Source organism: Echinops telfairi, unplaced genomic scaffold, assembly GCF_000313985.2.
Source record: "Echinops telfairi isolate 266 unplaced genomic scaffold, ASM31398v2 ScPeMD7_20;HRSCAF=75, whole genome shotgun sequence".
NCBI classification, from domain to species: domain Eukaryota; kingdom Metazoa; phylum Chordata; class Mammalia; order Afrosoricida; family Tenrecidae; genus Echinops; species Echinops telfairi.
This window is the reverse complement of record NW_022103917.1, coordinates 8,217,808-8,235,369: the sequence shown is the minus strand read 5'-3', so window position 1 is coordinate 8,235,369 and position 17,562 is coordinate 8,217,808. Positions and strand designations below refer to the sequence as shown.

At 42.9% G+C, this 17,562-nt stretch overlaps 1 protein-coding gene and 1 non-coding gene across 5 annotated transcripts in view; both read right to left on the bottom strand.

Annotated features, from left to right (window-relative positions):
* Positions 1-17,562, bottom strand: part of ARHGEF6 (Rac/Cdc42 guanine nucleotide exchange factor 6) — a 133,690-nt gene that overhangs the window by 55,313 nt on the left and 60,815 nt on the right. For all 4 annotated transcript variants that reach the window (XM_045288339.1, XM_045288338.1, XM_045288340.1 and 1 more), the window contains exon 6: positions 4,673-4,743. In XM_045288339.1, coding sequence (XP_045144274.1) covers positions 4,673-4,743 — 71 coding nt within the window. The remainder of the gene's footprint in view (positions 1-4,672; positions 4,744-17,562) is intronic.
* Positions 8,549-8,686, bottom strand: LOC115869083. Its single transcript, XR_004045988.1, has one exon. It is a non-coding gene; the product is annotated as a small nucleolar RNA SNORA47 (small nucleolar RNA).

Sequence of the window (17,562 nt, the reverse complement as noted above, 5' to 3'; positions counted from 1 at the left end):
TTTGGGAATGATGAGGGCAACAAATGTATAGGTATGCTTTACACAATTGATCTATGTATTGTGATGAATTGTATGAGCCCCAATAAAATGATTTTTTTTAAAAAGGAAAGTACAAAAAAATGTGCTAAAAAACTCAGCTTATACACAAGTATATATGGTACTGACAAAACTGACCCGTAATTTCTCGTGTTTTAAAGCTATCCTGTTGGCTTCCTGTCTAGAAGTTTGTTCCACAAATGCTAACAGTAAAAATCTCTTGAAGTTTCTGATCAAAAAAAGGGAACAAGCTAACGATGTCCTCTCTAACTACTTCTATTCAATGTTGTCTTGACAATCCTGCCAGAGCAGCCAACCAAGCAAAAGAAAGAAAAGGTGACGAGATTGGAAAATATAAGTTAGACCATCTCATTTACAAATGATATAAGTGGATATATAGAAAGTCCCAGAGTCTTAAAAAACCCTCTAGCACAAATCTAGGAATTTACGAAGCTGTAGCAAAAAGTCAACACCACCACCAACAAAACTTAGTTGGGTTTCTAAATACCAGAAATGAGAAATCTGAAAGAGAAATTAAAGAAACAATTCTGCGCACAATAGCATCTTAGAGAATAAAATATCTATAATTATATCTAATCAGGGTTGTGAGGGACTTGTACAATGAAAACTATATGTAAAACACTGCTGAAAGATTAAAAACAACGCCAATAAATGGAAAGATGATCCATATTAATGGATTAGAAATTTTGATAGTTAAAGTTGTCAATACTTGCCAAAGAGATAGATTCAGTGCAGTCCCAATCAAAATTAAACAACCTTCTTTCAGAAATATAAAAAAACATCCTCAACTTATTGGAATAGGTATGAGTCCCTGAATAGCTAAAACAAAGAATGAGGACTCACATTTCCTTTAAAGCATACAACTATAATAATCAAAGTGGTTTGGTGCTTGTATAACAACAGACTCACAGACCAATGGAACCAAAGAGTCCAGAAATCAACCCACACATCTGTGCTTAACTGATTCTTGACAAGCCTATTCAGTGGGTAAAGAAGAGTCTCTTCAACATTTGGTGGTGGGAAAATTGGATTTTCACATGGAGGAAAATTAAACAGGGTTCTTGGTAATACACAAAAACAAATTAAAAATGGATTAAATTCTAAATGTACAAGCAACAATCATAAAACTCTTAGAATAATCAGGGGCAACAGTCAGGTGTAGCTTTCAACAATGAATTGTCCCATATGATAATAAAAGCACACACACCAAAAGGCAAAGTGAATGAATGAGGCTTCCTAAAAATTTATTTTTTTATCAAAAAATGATAAGACAAGTAGCCACTTGGGAGAATGTCTCTGAAAACAATCACATATCCAACAGGAAGCTGATAACCAAAATACACATAAAAGTTTGACAACCTAACAACAAAAAGACAAATGGCCAAGTCCTAAAATAGGCAAAGGAGACGAACAGGCAGTTCTCCAAAGTGGGCATTCCAATGAGCACCAAGCACATGAAAAGATGGTCAGCATCATGAGCCATCGGACATCTGCAAATTGAAAACCATACTGAGATACCATTTCTCTCCCACGAAGCGGGCTAAAGGAACCCTGGTGGGAGTGGGGGTGAAGTCTAGGGCCACTCAACGGAAAAGGCACTGGTTCAAAGTTTTCAGTTGCTCCATCGGACGAAAGATGGGGCCGGCAACTTCCAGGAAGATGTACAGCCTCAAAATCCTTATGAAGCAGTTTTCCTCTGTCCTATAGGATCACTATGAGTCCGAATCAACCTGCTGTCAGTGGCAGTGGCATAGGGTGCCAAAGATAAATTACAAACAGAAAGCAACAAATGCTGGTGGGTGGGGGAATTGGAACCCTTGCCCATGGCTGGTAGGAATGCAAAACAGTGCAGTCATGGTGAAAACCCTATGGCAGTTCCTCAAAAAAGCTAAAACTAGAACTACCATCTGACTCAGCAATTCCACGTGACGGATAGACCCCAAAGACACTTGTCCCCCCATGTTCATTGGTCACGGTAACCAAAAGTTGGAAACAGCCTAAATGCTCATCGATTGGTGAATGGACAAACAAAATGTAGTGCAGACTCGGCTAGTAAGAGGACATGTCTTAATAGGTGCTTCTGTGTAGATGGAGCTTGGCACCATTATACTAAGCAAAGGCACCGAATTATACATGGAGGAGTTGTTGAATTGGAGGATGGTTTGCCGTATATCTTTGCCATAATTTAAAAAATAATTACATGAATAGCAATGAGCACAAGGAAGAAGAAAATGCTCTAAACTTGATTGTGGTAATGATTGAGCAACTCTTCTTAATTTGATGGGACCGTTGCATTATATGATATGTGGACGACATGCCAATAAAACTTTAAGAAAAATAAAAATAAATGTTAAAATTTTAAGACAGACTGAGGGAAATACGCCAAGCATACAAGGAAAACTGGACCGAGAGCAAAGTTTATTAGTGTTGACCAGGTACAGGAGGGAGAGGGAAAGGAAAAGGAGGGCCAACAGCGACGGGAACAAATACATTGATTAAAGGCAGTATCACATCGCTGATTATTGTAATTACTGCCAATAAGTTGTACATCTGTCAAAAGTGGCATTGGCGAAAGTTATGTGGTAGACATATTTGCAGCAATGATTAGTTTTCCCAAGTAGCTGCTGAGGTTGCTTATATACTGTAAAAGCCTCGTGGGATTTGATGCCCTAGTGTAGGGATTTAGAGTCATCGTTTCATGGAACACTGGGTTAACTGGCCTAATACCGTGTTTAGTGCTTCTGCTCTACCTCCTAGTTCATTGTGTAGTGCCCAGGGTCTTAAGGAGCTTGCAGGCAGCCATCCAAGACAAACCACTGGCCTCAGTTCACCTGTAGCCATTGAGGAAGGAGAAAAGTTGGCACTCGGAGGAGGAAACAGAATGTGTGGCTAATTGCCTCTTCAAATATCTGCTTCCTAATGTTTTGAGAATGATGAGGGCAACAAATGTACAAACGTGCTTGACACAATGGATGGATGGATGATTGTGGTAAGAGTTGTACAAGGCCCCAATAAAATGACTTTAAAAAATCTGCTTCCTTTGCCATGAGACCAAAAGAATTGGATGGTGCGTGACTACCACTAAACATTTTGGTCACAGATTCCATAGAAGAATCCTGATGAAAAGTGAAGAAATGCACAACAGAATTTCAAATTCTCATGAACCCTAGGCTTTGTGGAGTCATGGAGGTTGGATAAATGACAGAAATGACCTCCCTGAAATCATCTTTAGACCTGAAACCAAAATTATATTCTAAGTTGTCTTTAAGCTTCACTAGTAAAGCAAGGACTACCTTGAACATTGTGCTCTTTTAAGAGCTATATGAGATAGAATCGACAATTACCATGTGCCATTGAGTTCCTTTCGACCCCTAGCCACCCGACCTAGGATTTTCAAGGAGGGTTAGGGTTTTTCTTTTCGGGAGCAGGATAGCCTCATCTTTTTCCCTCCGAGTGGAATGCCTTAGTGAGCAGTCCAACACTTCCCCAGCAGCACCACCAGGCGTCCTTAAACTTGGCAATAGAAACGGGAAAGAGATGACAGGAACCTAAAGGAACTGTGAGCTATGTAAACAATTGCACAGAGATGTTTCAAAATGGTTTGTCCTTGCACCAAATGAAAGGAGCCTGCCCAGGACAGTGGGTTAACAACTGCAGGTGGCTTTCAGCAGAGGTGGGGAGGCGTGAGGGAAACTTTGAGGAAATGATGACTTGACCTTTTCATTTGTGACTAGAAGGGAGACATGAGAAAAAGCAGAACGTGGAGTAAAGAGAGCGATGTGATTTCTTTTTCAAACGGGAACTTAGTTTGAGTGTTGCACATGCTCTCTTTATAGCTAATATATTTTGACATCTCTCTCTGTGTTCAAGCCGGAGTCAGCTCATTCGTCCCTCAGTGCCAAGGGCAGTCTTCCTTCTGGGCACTCCTCAAGAACGGGGTGGATAATATTTCAGAGAACATAATAATGGATTGATTGATGCTAAGAGAAATCATAGAATGCAATCACTTAAAACTCATGGCATTACAGGAATCATGGGACCCACCTTTTAAACAGCTGATGAGGCTATATCTAACTGCTGAATTTCAACACACACACACACACACACACGCAAAGTTGCCTCAAGTCAATTCCGAGTCATGCGGACCTCACGTGTGTCATGGTAGCACGGTGCTCCGTAGGGCTTCAAGGGCTATGACTCTTGGAGGATAGACAGCCAGGCCTTTCATTCCAGGTACTTCTAAGTGGATTTGAACTGCCAGCCTCTCAGTTAGTAGTTGAGTGCTCAACCATTTGCGCTGCCCAAGGACACCCAAATTTCACCACAATGCGTCCACATTAATCAACTTCTCTTTCACCTTTCTTTAAATTGCCTTATTCTGAAGTTTTGAGCTACTCTGAAATTTTCTGATACACTTGTATCTAGAATTTCTGGACATCCATAAGGAGGCTTTTAAGTAGAAGAGCTCGATTGTAATGTCTTTGACACTGAACCCTTTTAACGCCACTTTATCCAGCTTTCTGTTTGTGTTGCACACACACATCAGTGGTTGGACAAGTAAGAAGATTCCATAAGGAGAGTCAAGAAAATTTCTGTTCACCATCTGGACACTCACCACAGTATAATAATTCTTTGTAAGCGGAGCAGTTTCAAGTCCTTTGACAGCCTTAGGGGAGAGAGGTCTCTCTGCAAAAAAGACATTTCAATGACTTTAATATCATACAAGTCTAAGGAAAACATTGTCTAACATAAGTCCAAATGACACTATAAATATTGTCAAGTGATTATGTCAATATATTAATATATAATAATAGGGCTTATAGGTCTCTGTGCATATATTTACCGGTTAAGTATCAAAGCAAAAACACTTTGTTACAGTATCGTGACTTCTTTTTCTCCCATGGAGCTGTTCATGGTTGATGGCCTTCTGATTAGCATCCCAATGCATAAACCACTATGCCACCGGGGACCAGCTCGTTGCCGGCAGGGCTAGGATAAGAACTTCATTCCCAGTTTAGACTTGTTTCTTTGTTTCCAGACTACTTCATGCAATGTGTTCACAAGAGATAAGCAAAATCAAAACTAACCAGGTGTGTTAGTTACATAATCTGCTGTCAATTTGGGATTTGAGAGGATTCAGAGTGAAGGGGTGGAGTCTAGTGTGTCAATCAGATCATAGGCAATGAGACCTCTGTGTGGGTATGGGTTTCCCCTGAGGATTCTGGGAAAACTCCGGTATTTTCTTCTTGGAGGCAGGAGACACTTCTCTCTCTCTCCTCACTCCCTGGGAGACAATGCAGCTGACAAGACACATGGAACTATACTAGTGCCCTGGGATAGAGAAGCCATATGGGCCTACTATGATGCAGCCCTGGTAGCTGGAGAAGCCACGTGGAGACCCCTGCCAGTGCTGAGATGCTTACCGGACTCACAAGACTTCCCACCTACTGGCCTGTGATCTTCCTGAATTCAGCGTCATTACATGTGTTTCGTGAGTCTGAAGAGGACTTTATAGATTGGTATTGGACATATGGGCTAATCTCAGACTTATGGACTTTATCTGGACTGGGCTGGGATGCTTTCTTAATGTATAATTATCCTTTATAGAAAACTCTCTCATACACATATGCATGTTTATGAGTTTGTTTCTCTAGTCTACCCGGACTAACACACCAGATATACAAAGATATATTTTAATGCCTATATTTGTGCCTTGCAATGAACCGTGCAAATATAATACAATGTAAATGATAGTAATCGTGTGTCATGGATGGAATTGTGTTCCCCAAAAAGTTAGGTTGAAGCCCTAACCCCCTTACCTATCAAAATGGTTCTGTTTCAAAATAAGGTTGTTTTTTTTCTTTTGCCATATAAGAGCAGAGTGGGTCCTAAGCCTAAACCCTGCTGAGAGATGTTTTATAAAAGAATAAAACAAGGGGGCAGGAAGGGAGGGGGAAAATGAGGAGTTGATACAAAGGGCTCAAGCAGAAAGCAAATGTTGTGAGAATGATGATGGCAACGAATGTACAAATGTGCTTGACACAACGGATGGGTGTGTGAATTGTGAAAAGAGTTGTACGAGCCCCCAATACAGTGATTTTTTAAAAAGAATGCAATAAACATAGACACAGACATAGGACGACAGAGGCCATGTGAAGATGCATTTACAACCAGGAATGCCAAGAAAGATATGAGGCTACAAAACGGAAAGAGGCCAAGGTTTTCCCCTAGAGCTCAGAGAAAGACAGGACCTGGCCCTGCTGATGCCCTCGATGTGGACTTTGAGCCTCCAGAACGGTGTGACAATCTCTGTTCTTTAAAGCCACACCCTTGTGGCATTTTCCCCTACAATCCCACTGGGAAACTTGTCCTGGGGCTGCCGGCTGTGTCACAAACAACATAATCTCAATCTTTAAGCCATTCAAAACCAGCCGAAAATTCTTCTCTCTTTTAAAGTCTGAGTCTAAAATGTTTACATTGTACGGTAAAACGGTTCCTTCCTTTCCTAAAATGAATCGTATCTCTTAAACTCACGACTAAGAGACAACCAAGGACACTTTCGGAACAGAAAAGAAAGCCATCATGATGCCTGAGCTCTTGCCTGTCCTCATGTTACCCTTTGTTTCATTCTCCTGGTGTTTTCCTTCTTTTCTTGCTTTTTTATGCACTTCTGGAAGCCTTCATAGTGCATGGTGGAGTATAAATCCAAGCGAACTAGCCAGCAGACTTTGAGTTTTCTCTTTTTGAGAGATATTTTCTAATTATACATCTATGCCATTCCCACTCTAAAACTGCAAACTATAGAAAATAAAAAGCAACCATTATCCCATCATCAAGAGCTAACCATCATTCAGAGCGACCGTTTGATGTGTGTCCTTTTGATCCCACACTGGGATCATTCTTAGTTTCCCTACAGTTATGCAGTGTTCCCATTACCTCATCATTTCACGAGTGTTTGTCAACTTGACCTCGATTTTAATTATTGAGAGGTCAATAAAATTCTTTGTGTTTATTTGGTGCTGAAGAGATTTGAAGACTTTTAAAAAAAATCTTTACACAGCAACCCTGTCAGGTAGAAAAGACATCTCATTTTACAGAAGAGCTCATGGAGATACAGGGAGATGAAGTCAGTTGTCCAAGGTCATGCAACCAGGAAACGGCAGAACCCTGGTGTGTCTTGACAAGAGCCAGCACTCCTAATAAATGTCAGGGAGAGGGGTCACGAATGGAGATTAGAGGGGTCATTCGTTTGATCTGGGAGGCTGAAAGAAACAGATATCACAGGACAAGTAGCACTTGATACTAGGACTCCCTGGTGGGTTGTTAGAATTCCGGGGGGCATAGAAGGTAGTAGAGAGCTTTCTATGCAGAGAAGAGTTCAGAAGTACAGCTGTCAAAATGGCAATACTCAAGGGAGGCCTGTTCCTGACAACGAATCGCGCAGGTGGACCTGGCTGGGCAGAGTGGAAATATGGCAAAGGGGCAGTCACAGGGCCAATTCTGTCACACTCCAGGGATGACAAGCAGGATGTAGCAAGTCCCTGGAAGCTTCATGCTGCTTCCAGATGTATCTGATAGCTTCATGTGGTTGAAATAGGTGAAACTGAGACAGTAAGCAGTAGACACATGTCTTAGGTCCAAGCACTAGGCTGCTAAGCCTCGTGTTCCTTCCAGGACACCACGACAGTGCACTCTTAGCCTACTCGAACTTGACAGCAGAAAATTTTAAGTTTCTGTTAGACACATTTGCTGTCATGTGACTAGAACGATTTGGAACTCACATTTGCTTTATAAAAATGAAGTTTTATCAAGATACCAGCGAGATGGAGTCACCTTTTGAAAACAAGGCTCAAAGGAGGGCATGGCGGAGTGGCTGCCAAAACGCAGAAGAGGAAAGGAGAGAGACCAGGAAAGGGTCGTTGTAAGAGAAACAAAATGTTAACTGTGAAAAGTAGAAAGAAAGGAAGCATTAATTGAAAAGAAAGAAGTGGCTGCCCTGAGACCCCTGGAGTGGCGGAACACGATGCAAAAAGGAGCTGGCTTTTTGGAAGGATCAATCAAATGATCAAACCACTAGCAAGACTGACAGAGCTGAAAAGAGAGAAGATACCAATTACCTGTGTCAGGAGTGAAATAGAGGATATTGTTACCGTCTCTGTGAGACATCCACAAGATAATAAAGGAACGCTTCCAACGACTCCACACGTGACCGCTGCGATAGACCTCACACTACCACTATCCACAGTTGAATATCCCTCAACTTCTTCAGGAAACTGGATGTGTGGCTTCAAGGAAATCTTCAGGTCCATGTGGAGAATTCTACCAAATATTGAAAGAATTCGTGCAAATTCTACACAATTTCTTTTCTTTTCTTTCTTTTTTGGATTATTATATTGAGGGCTCTTACAATTCTTACTACAGTCCATACATCAGTTGCATCGAGCATATTTGTACTTCTGTTGCCATCATTCTTGTCTTTCTTCTTTTTTGTACAATGTCGGCAAGCACAGCCCTGCCCCTCTGAAGGTGGCAGAGGGGCATCCTCTGCCCTGGCGACCCTTCACTTTCGGAGGCCTTAACCAGTGGACGGCAGCATGGTACAGAGCTGCCTCACCTTCTCAGTCCTCCACAGCCATCATTCTTTTCTAGACAATTACTTTCTATTGAACCCTTGTATCAGCTCCACTTTTCCCCCCTCTGCCCCCCACCCTCACGACCCCTTGATAGATTATAGGTTATTATTATTTTCATATCTCACACAGACCACTGTCTCCCTTCCCCCGTGGTTTCTGTTAGTCTTCCCCCTGGAGGGGGTGTGTGTGTGGTTGTGTGTCAATCATTATGATTGATTCCCCTTTCCTCCTCTCCTCCCCGCCCCCTGCCTACCCATCTGGTATTGCTATTCCCACTCCTGCGTGCACAATTTCTTTTAAAAAATGGCATGCACAATTTCTTTTACAAAATCAGATGATGAAAGATCATTTCCCAATTCATTTTATGAGGTCACAATTATCCTGTCAGCAGAAGCAGAAGAAAAAAAATATTACAAAGAGAGAGAGAGAACTGCCTACCCATATCTCTCCTGGATATAGATGATCTTAAAATTCTTAACAAAATATTAGCAAATAGATTTCATTGATATATTTTTATTAATTATATACTATAACCAACTGGGATTCAGCCTAGAAAGTGAAGGTTGGTTTAATATCCAAAATTCTATGTAACCATTTGTATTAACACAAAAGAAGAAAAATAACATCACATCAATTGATGCAGAAAAGGTATATGTTATCAATGTCAATGGTTTCAATATTGTGCTATGTTTTAGTAAGATCTTGCTATTAAGGAAACTAGATAATATGTATATGGATTTTCTGTTTTATTGCTTACAACTGCATGCATCTCAAATAGAAAGATTCATTTTTAAAATGGTAAAAAAAAAAAAAACAGGTTAATGAAGCCATTGCTCTCCCCTAGATTTTTAAAGTTCTCTGGGCTACACGTTGGGCTGCTAAACACAAGTTCAGCAGGTCCAACCCACCAGCAACCCCACACAAGAAAAATGAAGCTTTCTGCTCTCATGAAGAGTATTAGTCTCCCTGTTTGGAGAATGATGAGGGCAATGAATGTACAAATGTGCTTCACACAATTGATGTGTGTATGGATTGTGATAAGAGTTGTATGAGCCCCTAATAAAACGATAAAAAAAAGAGTATTAGTCTCCCGAGGATGATATTCCTGCTCAGAGTAGCCAATGCATGAGAGGACCCTAGGGCCAGCCCCACTCTGAGACAAGACGTCCCTTGTGGACCCATATCTCTACAAGGGACAACACTGGAGGCACAGTGCAGGAATTGTGCCCGATCTGACCTCACCACACTGGGACAAAACGCTAAGAGTGTGCAACAGAGCAGCAAGGAGAGCAAAGCAATGAAGTCCCCAGAAATACCAAAAATGGATGTTGAGGGCAGGCCATGACACCCCATCAGACTCAACAAGAAAACACTCCTAAAGGTCAACAAACAAACCTGGAACTATTTATAGGCTTTTCTTTTTTGTCATTGGTTTGTTATTGTTGTTTGGGTTTTTTTTTATTTTGTTGTTTTGTTTTGCTCTCCCTTGTTTTTGTGCTTATTAGTGTCTCTGCATGTCTATCTAGATAAGATAGGTGGGATAAACAATCCAGAGGAGAAAACAACGGGACCGAGGTCGGGGGGTGGGGGAGGGAAGACACGGGAGAGGGAGAGATAGGGGAAAGGAAGTGGGTGTTAACAAACCAAGGGAAAGGGAACAAGTGATCTAAAATCGATGGTGAGGAGGGTGTAGGATGCCTGGTAGGGCTTTATCAAGGGCAATGTCACCGAGAGGAATTACTGAAACCCGACTGAAGGTGGCATGTGATAGTGGGACAAGAGCAAAGTAAAAGGAAATAGAGGATTAGAGGCAAAGGGCATTTATAGAGGTCTAAATACAGGCATGTACAAATGTAAATATATTTATATATGAAGACGGAGAAATAGTTCTATGTGCATATATTTATGCTAAGTATTAAAGTAGCAGACGGACATTGGGCCTCTACTCAACCTGGCATTCCATGGTATTCACCTTCCCGACACGATCACTGAAGACAAAATGGGTGCATAGCAAATGTGGTGAAGAAAGCAGATGGTGCCCAGCTATCAAAAGATATAGCGTCTGGAGTCTTAAAGGCTTAAAGATAAACAAGTGGCCGTCTAGCTGGGAAGGAGCAGAGTCCACATGGAAGAAGCACACCAGCCTATGTGATCATGAGGTGTCGATGGGATCAGGTATCAGGCATCAAAGACCCAGAACAAAAAATCTTATCAATGTGGATGAGGGGGAGTTCAGAGTGGAGACCCAAAACCTATCTGGAGATAATTGGATATCCCCTTACAGAAGGGTCACAAGGAAGAGGCAAGCCAGTCAAGGTGCACCATTGAAACATACAACTTTCCTCTAGTTCTTTAATGCTTCCTTGCACCCTCCAGCACCCTCCAGCCCCTCTACCTTACAAATCCGGCTAGACCAGAGCACGTACACTGGTACAGAGAAGAGCTGGAAACACAGGGAATTCAGGACAGATAAACCCCTCAGCACCAATAATGAGAGTAGCAATACCAGGAGGGGAAGGGGAAGGGCAGTGGATAAAGGGGGAACCAATCACAATGATCTATATATAACCCCTCCCAGGGGCACAGACAACAGAAAAGTGGGTGAAGGGAGACATCGGTCAGTGTAAGACATGAAAAATTAATAATAATCTATAAATTATCAAGGGTTCTTGAGGGAGCGGTAGGGGAGGGAGAGAAAAAATGAGAAGCTGATACCAAGGGTTCAAGTAGAAAGCAAATGTTTTGAAAACGATGATGGCAACAAATGTCCAAATGTACTTGACCCAATGGATAGATGGATGGATTTTGAGAAGAGCTATATGAGCCCCCAATAGGATGATTTTTTTTAAAAGAGTATTGGTCTTAGAAACCCACAGAGGCAGTTCTACTCTGTCCTGTAGGGTTGCTTGCTAAGAGTTGGAATTGACTCAATGGCAGTAAAGTGTTTGGGGGTTTTAAAGAGAATTTAGTCTTGGAAGAACGATAGCCAGAAGGCTCCTTATAAGTCAGGATGGTGAGACTTCCTCTCACAGACTTTGGATATGTTATTACCCTGTTTCCCCAAAAATAAGACAGTGTCTTATATTAATTTTTGCTCCCAAAGATGTGCTAGGTCTTATTTTCAGGGATGTCTTATTTTTCCATGAAGAAGAATACGGTACACATTTATTGTTTATTGTTTTATTAAAAGAGACCTCGCACTTCCTGTCTGCTCCGGCTGCACTGCGGCCAACAGTGAGCTGCACGGCGGCGACCGCCGCTACGCGGTCCAGAGTCCAGAGGTACGGTAGCTTTGGGGGGCCTTATTTTGGGGGAGGTCTTATTTTGGGGGGAGGCCTTATATTTCAGCGAGAGGCAAAACTGTAAGTAGCTCTTATTTGGAGGGTATGTCTTACTTTTGGGGAAACAGGGTATCAGGAGAGGCCAGTTTCTGAACAAGGATATCATAAAGTCCAAGGTTTGATAAAGTAGAAGGTCAAGGAAAACTGGGAAGACCGTCAACACGGTGGCCTGCAACAATGGGCTGAAATATCAGAACAATTGTGAAGATGGCGCACAACAGGTCCGTGTTTTGCTCTGTGGTACACAAGGTCACTATGAGTCACAACCCACTCCAAGGCACCTAACAACTACAACACCGAGATAACTAAGGTTTCCCTAACACTCTCTCCAAAATGTAGTCAGCTGACATAATACTGAAGCTACCTAGACTTTGAGTAAACAACCAGACCCAGATGGACCCTTTAAAGCATACACACACACACCTTTTTCATGGATATTTCTAAATATCCATAAAAGTAGAATCGTATGATAACCCACCATGTACTCATCAGAGTCAATTTTCTGTTTTCCATAGTGGTATCTTTCTTTTTTTTAAATCATTGTATTGGGGGCTCGTACAATTCTTATCACAATCCATCCATCCATCCATTGTGTCAAGCACATTTGTCCATTTGTTGCCATCATCATTCTCAAAACATTTGCTTTGTACTTGAGCCCTTGATATCAGCTCCTCATTTCCCCCTCCCTCCTCACTCATGAACCCTTGATAATTTATAAACTATTATTATTTTGTCATGTCTTACACTGTCCGGCGTCTCCCTTCACCCACGTGTCTGTTGTCAGTCCCCTTTCCACCCACCTCCCTCTCCACCCTCCAGTATCGCCACTCTCAACCGAGTGGTGTGTTTTCAACTGTGTTCTGTGGACAGCCCGGTTCAAGCCCGTTATCCTAAGGATAGGAAGTGGCTGAGTGTCTACCATGTGTCAAGTACAACTTCCTAGGGTTCTTCTATCTATGCCTCTGCAACTTCCACCAAATGATTGCGTGGGACTATGCAAATAAGGGGCGTGAAATCCTCATCGAGGGATGGCCATAAAACAGTCATCTCCGAAGCAGGAACAGAGAGAATTCCCAGGACCATCAAGAAAGACCAGAGGCACCAGAGGAAAAGAGTCACAGCGCTGAGACCAGAACCCCAGAGACTGTGAGGCAGAGCAGCAGGCTGGTTTCCTGACCCATAGAGACCAAGGCCAGGGGACCGAGTGGCGGAGACATTGAGGACCACAGAGACTTGGCTGCTAACTGAGGAAAGGCATTCCTGTGGCTTACTGTTTTCTGATCCTGACTGGTGGTGCTCTGTCAACTTCCCTAATAAACCCTTATAATGGTGAGTATTGTCAGCAAGCTCCGTGTGGCCACTAGGATGACCTGCTAAACCCAGCAGAGAAGAATAATGTGGTGGGAGGAACAGTTTGGTGTCTGAATAGGGTAAAAGAAGGATGCAGGGTGGAGGCATGTCTGACCTCTGCTTTCTGTCATTGGCCTTGGGCTAGTGTGGAGATGGAGTCTTAGCTAAAGAAAGTGTGGCTGAGCGAGGCAGGCATGTGCAAGGTTTCAAAGTTAATAAGTGACAGGCTCTAGGCCACGAGCTTAACTTAACATGTCCTGGGTAGGAGAGCCACTGGCAAGCATGGTACCTGTGAATGACTCCATGGCCTCTGAACTGCAGTTGAAGCTCTGCTTGTGAGCTTGGTCTGAGATCAGGGATCAACACAAACTTCAGGAGGAAAATAGATTTGGAAGAACATGTAGCCAAAGCAAACCCCTGGCCCTGTGAGAAAATTCCAGAAGAACCTTCTGACCTCACTGATTCTTGCCTCCTGCCACAAGGGATTTTCTCTGAAACCCAAACTCAACAGCAGGGAGACTATAAGGAGGCCTAGAGAAGCAAAGTTCAGTCTCTAGGGATGGCTCAAAGTGAGTCAACAGGAAGTAACATGAAACCATCGACATTTTAGTTGAGGACACTGAAAAGATTGGTCTATTCAATCCAATTGGGTGGAAGAAAAAACGTAGTCTAAACTAAAACCAAAAACCCAACTTACTGTCATTGAGTCAGTTCCGATTCATAGGGACCCTCTAGGACAGGGTAGAACTGCCGCTGTGAGTTTCCAACACTGGAACACTTTATGAGAACAGAAAGATCCATCTCTCTCCCTCAGGGTGGCTGTTTGTTTCAAACTACTGCCCTGGCAGTTAGCAGCCAAATGCGTGACCACTATGCCACCAGGGCTCAGTAAAGAATGATTCAAACCTGAACAGTGTCACACTGACACACACCCAAGAAACGTGCCTAATTCTAATAGGGAGCTCCCTGAAAAAAAAAGTATGGACTGCTTCACAAATTAGCATGTCATCCCTGTGACTGATGCATGCATGCTAATCTCTGGGCCATTCCAATCTTAGTATGTGTACTGCTGAAGGGGACATTCAATTAACTTTCAACTATTTCCTCTCCCTTGCTGGTCTACAGATTCCTGTTGCCTGTTGGTGGTTATATAACAAAAATAAACTTTGTGCCAAGTAGTTTCTCTGGACACGAAACCCCTGGGGGATTAAAACAGGAAGGCTAAATCCAAAAACACAATCCTAGCTTGGGTTGACAATGAACAGGACTCACTTGTTAATCTGCCTTAATACAAATTTAATTAACCATCTTCCTAATCCCCTCATTTGATACCTATATTTACTGGCCAATAAGAAGTTCTAGGAGAGCTGACTAGCCCCTTAACTTAATGAGCTGAAGAAAATAGAATATGCTTAAAATATATCTGCTATGAATATACATGCCTCAATATTTCCTTGGCATGGAAGTTCTGCCAAGAAAATTTTAATACAGAGCCCGAACAAAACCCATAGTCTCTGTCAGTGACAGAAAACAAAAAAGAAAATAAACATGAGATACAAATTATGAGTTACTGATGGGTTGGCCGGAATTATTTCGTTGTATAATATGTTCATTCCCAGGCTGCCATTGATTTTTTTTAAAGGACAAAATTGTATAGATGTCTCATTTTCTTATTTATAATGTATCTGATACAAATGAAATGAAAGAGCCCAAGTCCTATCTTCTGTAGCTTAGATAATCAGTAAATTATTCATAATGTATTTTTCATGAAGATCTGTAAAGAAAAAAATTAACTCAAAATAGACTTCGTTGTTCTTGTGACAATAAACCCAGGATTGGCAAGCAGGACGGGTAGCAACAGTGTCCTAATGTCACCAGTGTCCGGGTTCCACCTACCCTGCTAGATCATCAGCCTCTCGCTCATGTTGAAAGGAGATTGGCATTTGTGTGTTTTATAGTCAAATGGTCTATTGTAAAACTTTGCAAACTATGGTATTATCAGGTTGGTCTTTCCGCCGGGCTTTCTCTGAAACCAGTCTCCTCTCAAGGAGAGGGAAGAAGCTGACCCCAGGACTTTGGCTGTAATTATCTCTAGCCATAAACAGCAGTGGACTCCGAAACAAAAATGCCACCCACACAGGGCAAAAATCACCAGATCACAACGTGCTCTTGTGGATGACGACTCAAGGGGAAGAACAAGTCTGCACCGCACTCCAGTGGGACAGCCAGCTGCATCACGGGACTTTTATGGGCCCAGGTTTGCTTTGTGCTAACGATCATAAAGAAAGATGTATCATATCAGTGAGAATAATCGCCACGGCTTCATTGTTGTATGAAATCTAATGAGGAACACTCAACCAGATGAACGGACACAAGAGCCGTAACAACGGATTCTAACATGAAGTGATCATGAAGTCAACACAAAGTGTCATGAAGATGACCCAGGATCAGGCCATGTCCTGTTCTGTCGTACACGCAGTCACCATGAGGTACAGCAACAACAATGGACTATCCGAGTGACCACGCTGGACCCAATAGCAAGTTGATAGAGATCTCCCCTCCACACCTCATTCCACTTCATAAAAGATCCAAGGGATTGTTGCTGCCGCAGTGGGATTTCTCTGAAAAAGGTGCTCCATCAGGAATCATTTCCGAGAGCTCTAGAGCAACACATCTTCGTTATCACACAGAAGCCTCATTCTGGATTGCTTCGAAACTAATTACAAATCCACAAGGACGGCTGTTCCGGCCCCAATATAAAACAGCACCGAATGTGCAATCGTCCTCAGCAGTACCCTGGAGAGGTTGTGTCCGACTCACCATTTTACAAAGGTGTCAAGAGCTGAGGTGGGAACGCATTCATGTCAGCGAAGACGTCGTGAGCACCTCCTTTCCCAACAAGACGTTTCCTTTCCGCGAACCGAGCTCCTCCAGCGTTCCCTTGGCTCACTCTCCTCACGCGTACAACCGAAGCGCCGTGGCTTTTGATCCTCCTGACAAATTGCGAGTGCGTCGATTACCTTCCCCTCTCTTCCCGTCCTAGCCACCGTGTGTGTCTTTCAGGATGCAACTCGAGCCCTCCCTTCCATAAAGCCTCCTTGAGCCGCTTCAGCCACCAGGTACCCTCTTCTCTGGAGCACTGATCTACTATATATAATTATATACTGTTCGTTACCGGTTTCATCTCCACTTCTTATCTCTGACAACGACCTGATGGAAATCTTCAGAATTATTATGACTCCCTAGCATCTCTACCCCACATGTCTAAAATAACTCATCATCTTCATGATGAAGGAGTCTGAATGTGCACGCACGCACGCACGCACGCGCACACACCTCCATTTCCCTCCTGTATTCTCGATAAATGGAATGCTTCAGACACGTGACATGTCCTATGTCTAAAGCAATGCTAGCCACTATGGAGGGCATACGAAGACTGGGAAAGCTCCTTCTACTTCCCTGTTCAGCCTGGGACACACCCCTCTTCTGTTCCCCACTGCCACAGCACCCTGCCCTTAGCACTGTCCTCAGGCTTATCATACTCGTCTAACCCAGGTCTCTATCAATCACCAGACGATGAGCTCCTTGAGCCCTGCCTTGTGTTTCTCTAATTCAGCAAGGAAGAGAACAGAGACCGATAGGCTAGCTATATTAAATAAGCATTTGCTAGCTGACGAGATCGATAACATCTTTCTTTGCCTTTAAGGAGTTTACCAGCAAGCTGGATACCTAAATTTGGGTTATGCCACAAACTCAGAAATTCTACCAGTTCAACAGTAACTAATGCATGTGGATTTTCATCCCCACTATCACCGGCATGGGGACGCCCTGGTGCCACAGTGGTTACGCATTGGGCTGCTAACCTCAAGGTCTTCTGTTTGAAACTGCCAGCTGCTTCTTGGGAGAAAGATGAGGCTTTCGACTCTCGTAAAAAGTGACCGTCTCGGAAACGCACTAGGGCAGTTCTACCGTGTCCTACAGGCTCGCCATGGGTCAGAATGGACTCGACGGCACTAGGTTGGTTGGGTTATCTTGGGTTTGTTACCACCAGAAGAGACCACACCACTATCCAGATTGCCTGAACCTCAAGAGTAGCCCCCCCCCATACCAGGAGGGAAGGGGGCTGTAGAAAGGGGGAATTGATCACAGGGAGCTACATATAACCTCCTCTCTGGGGGATG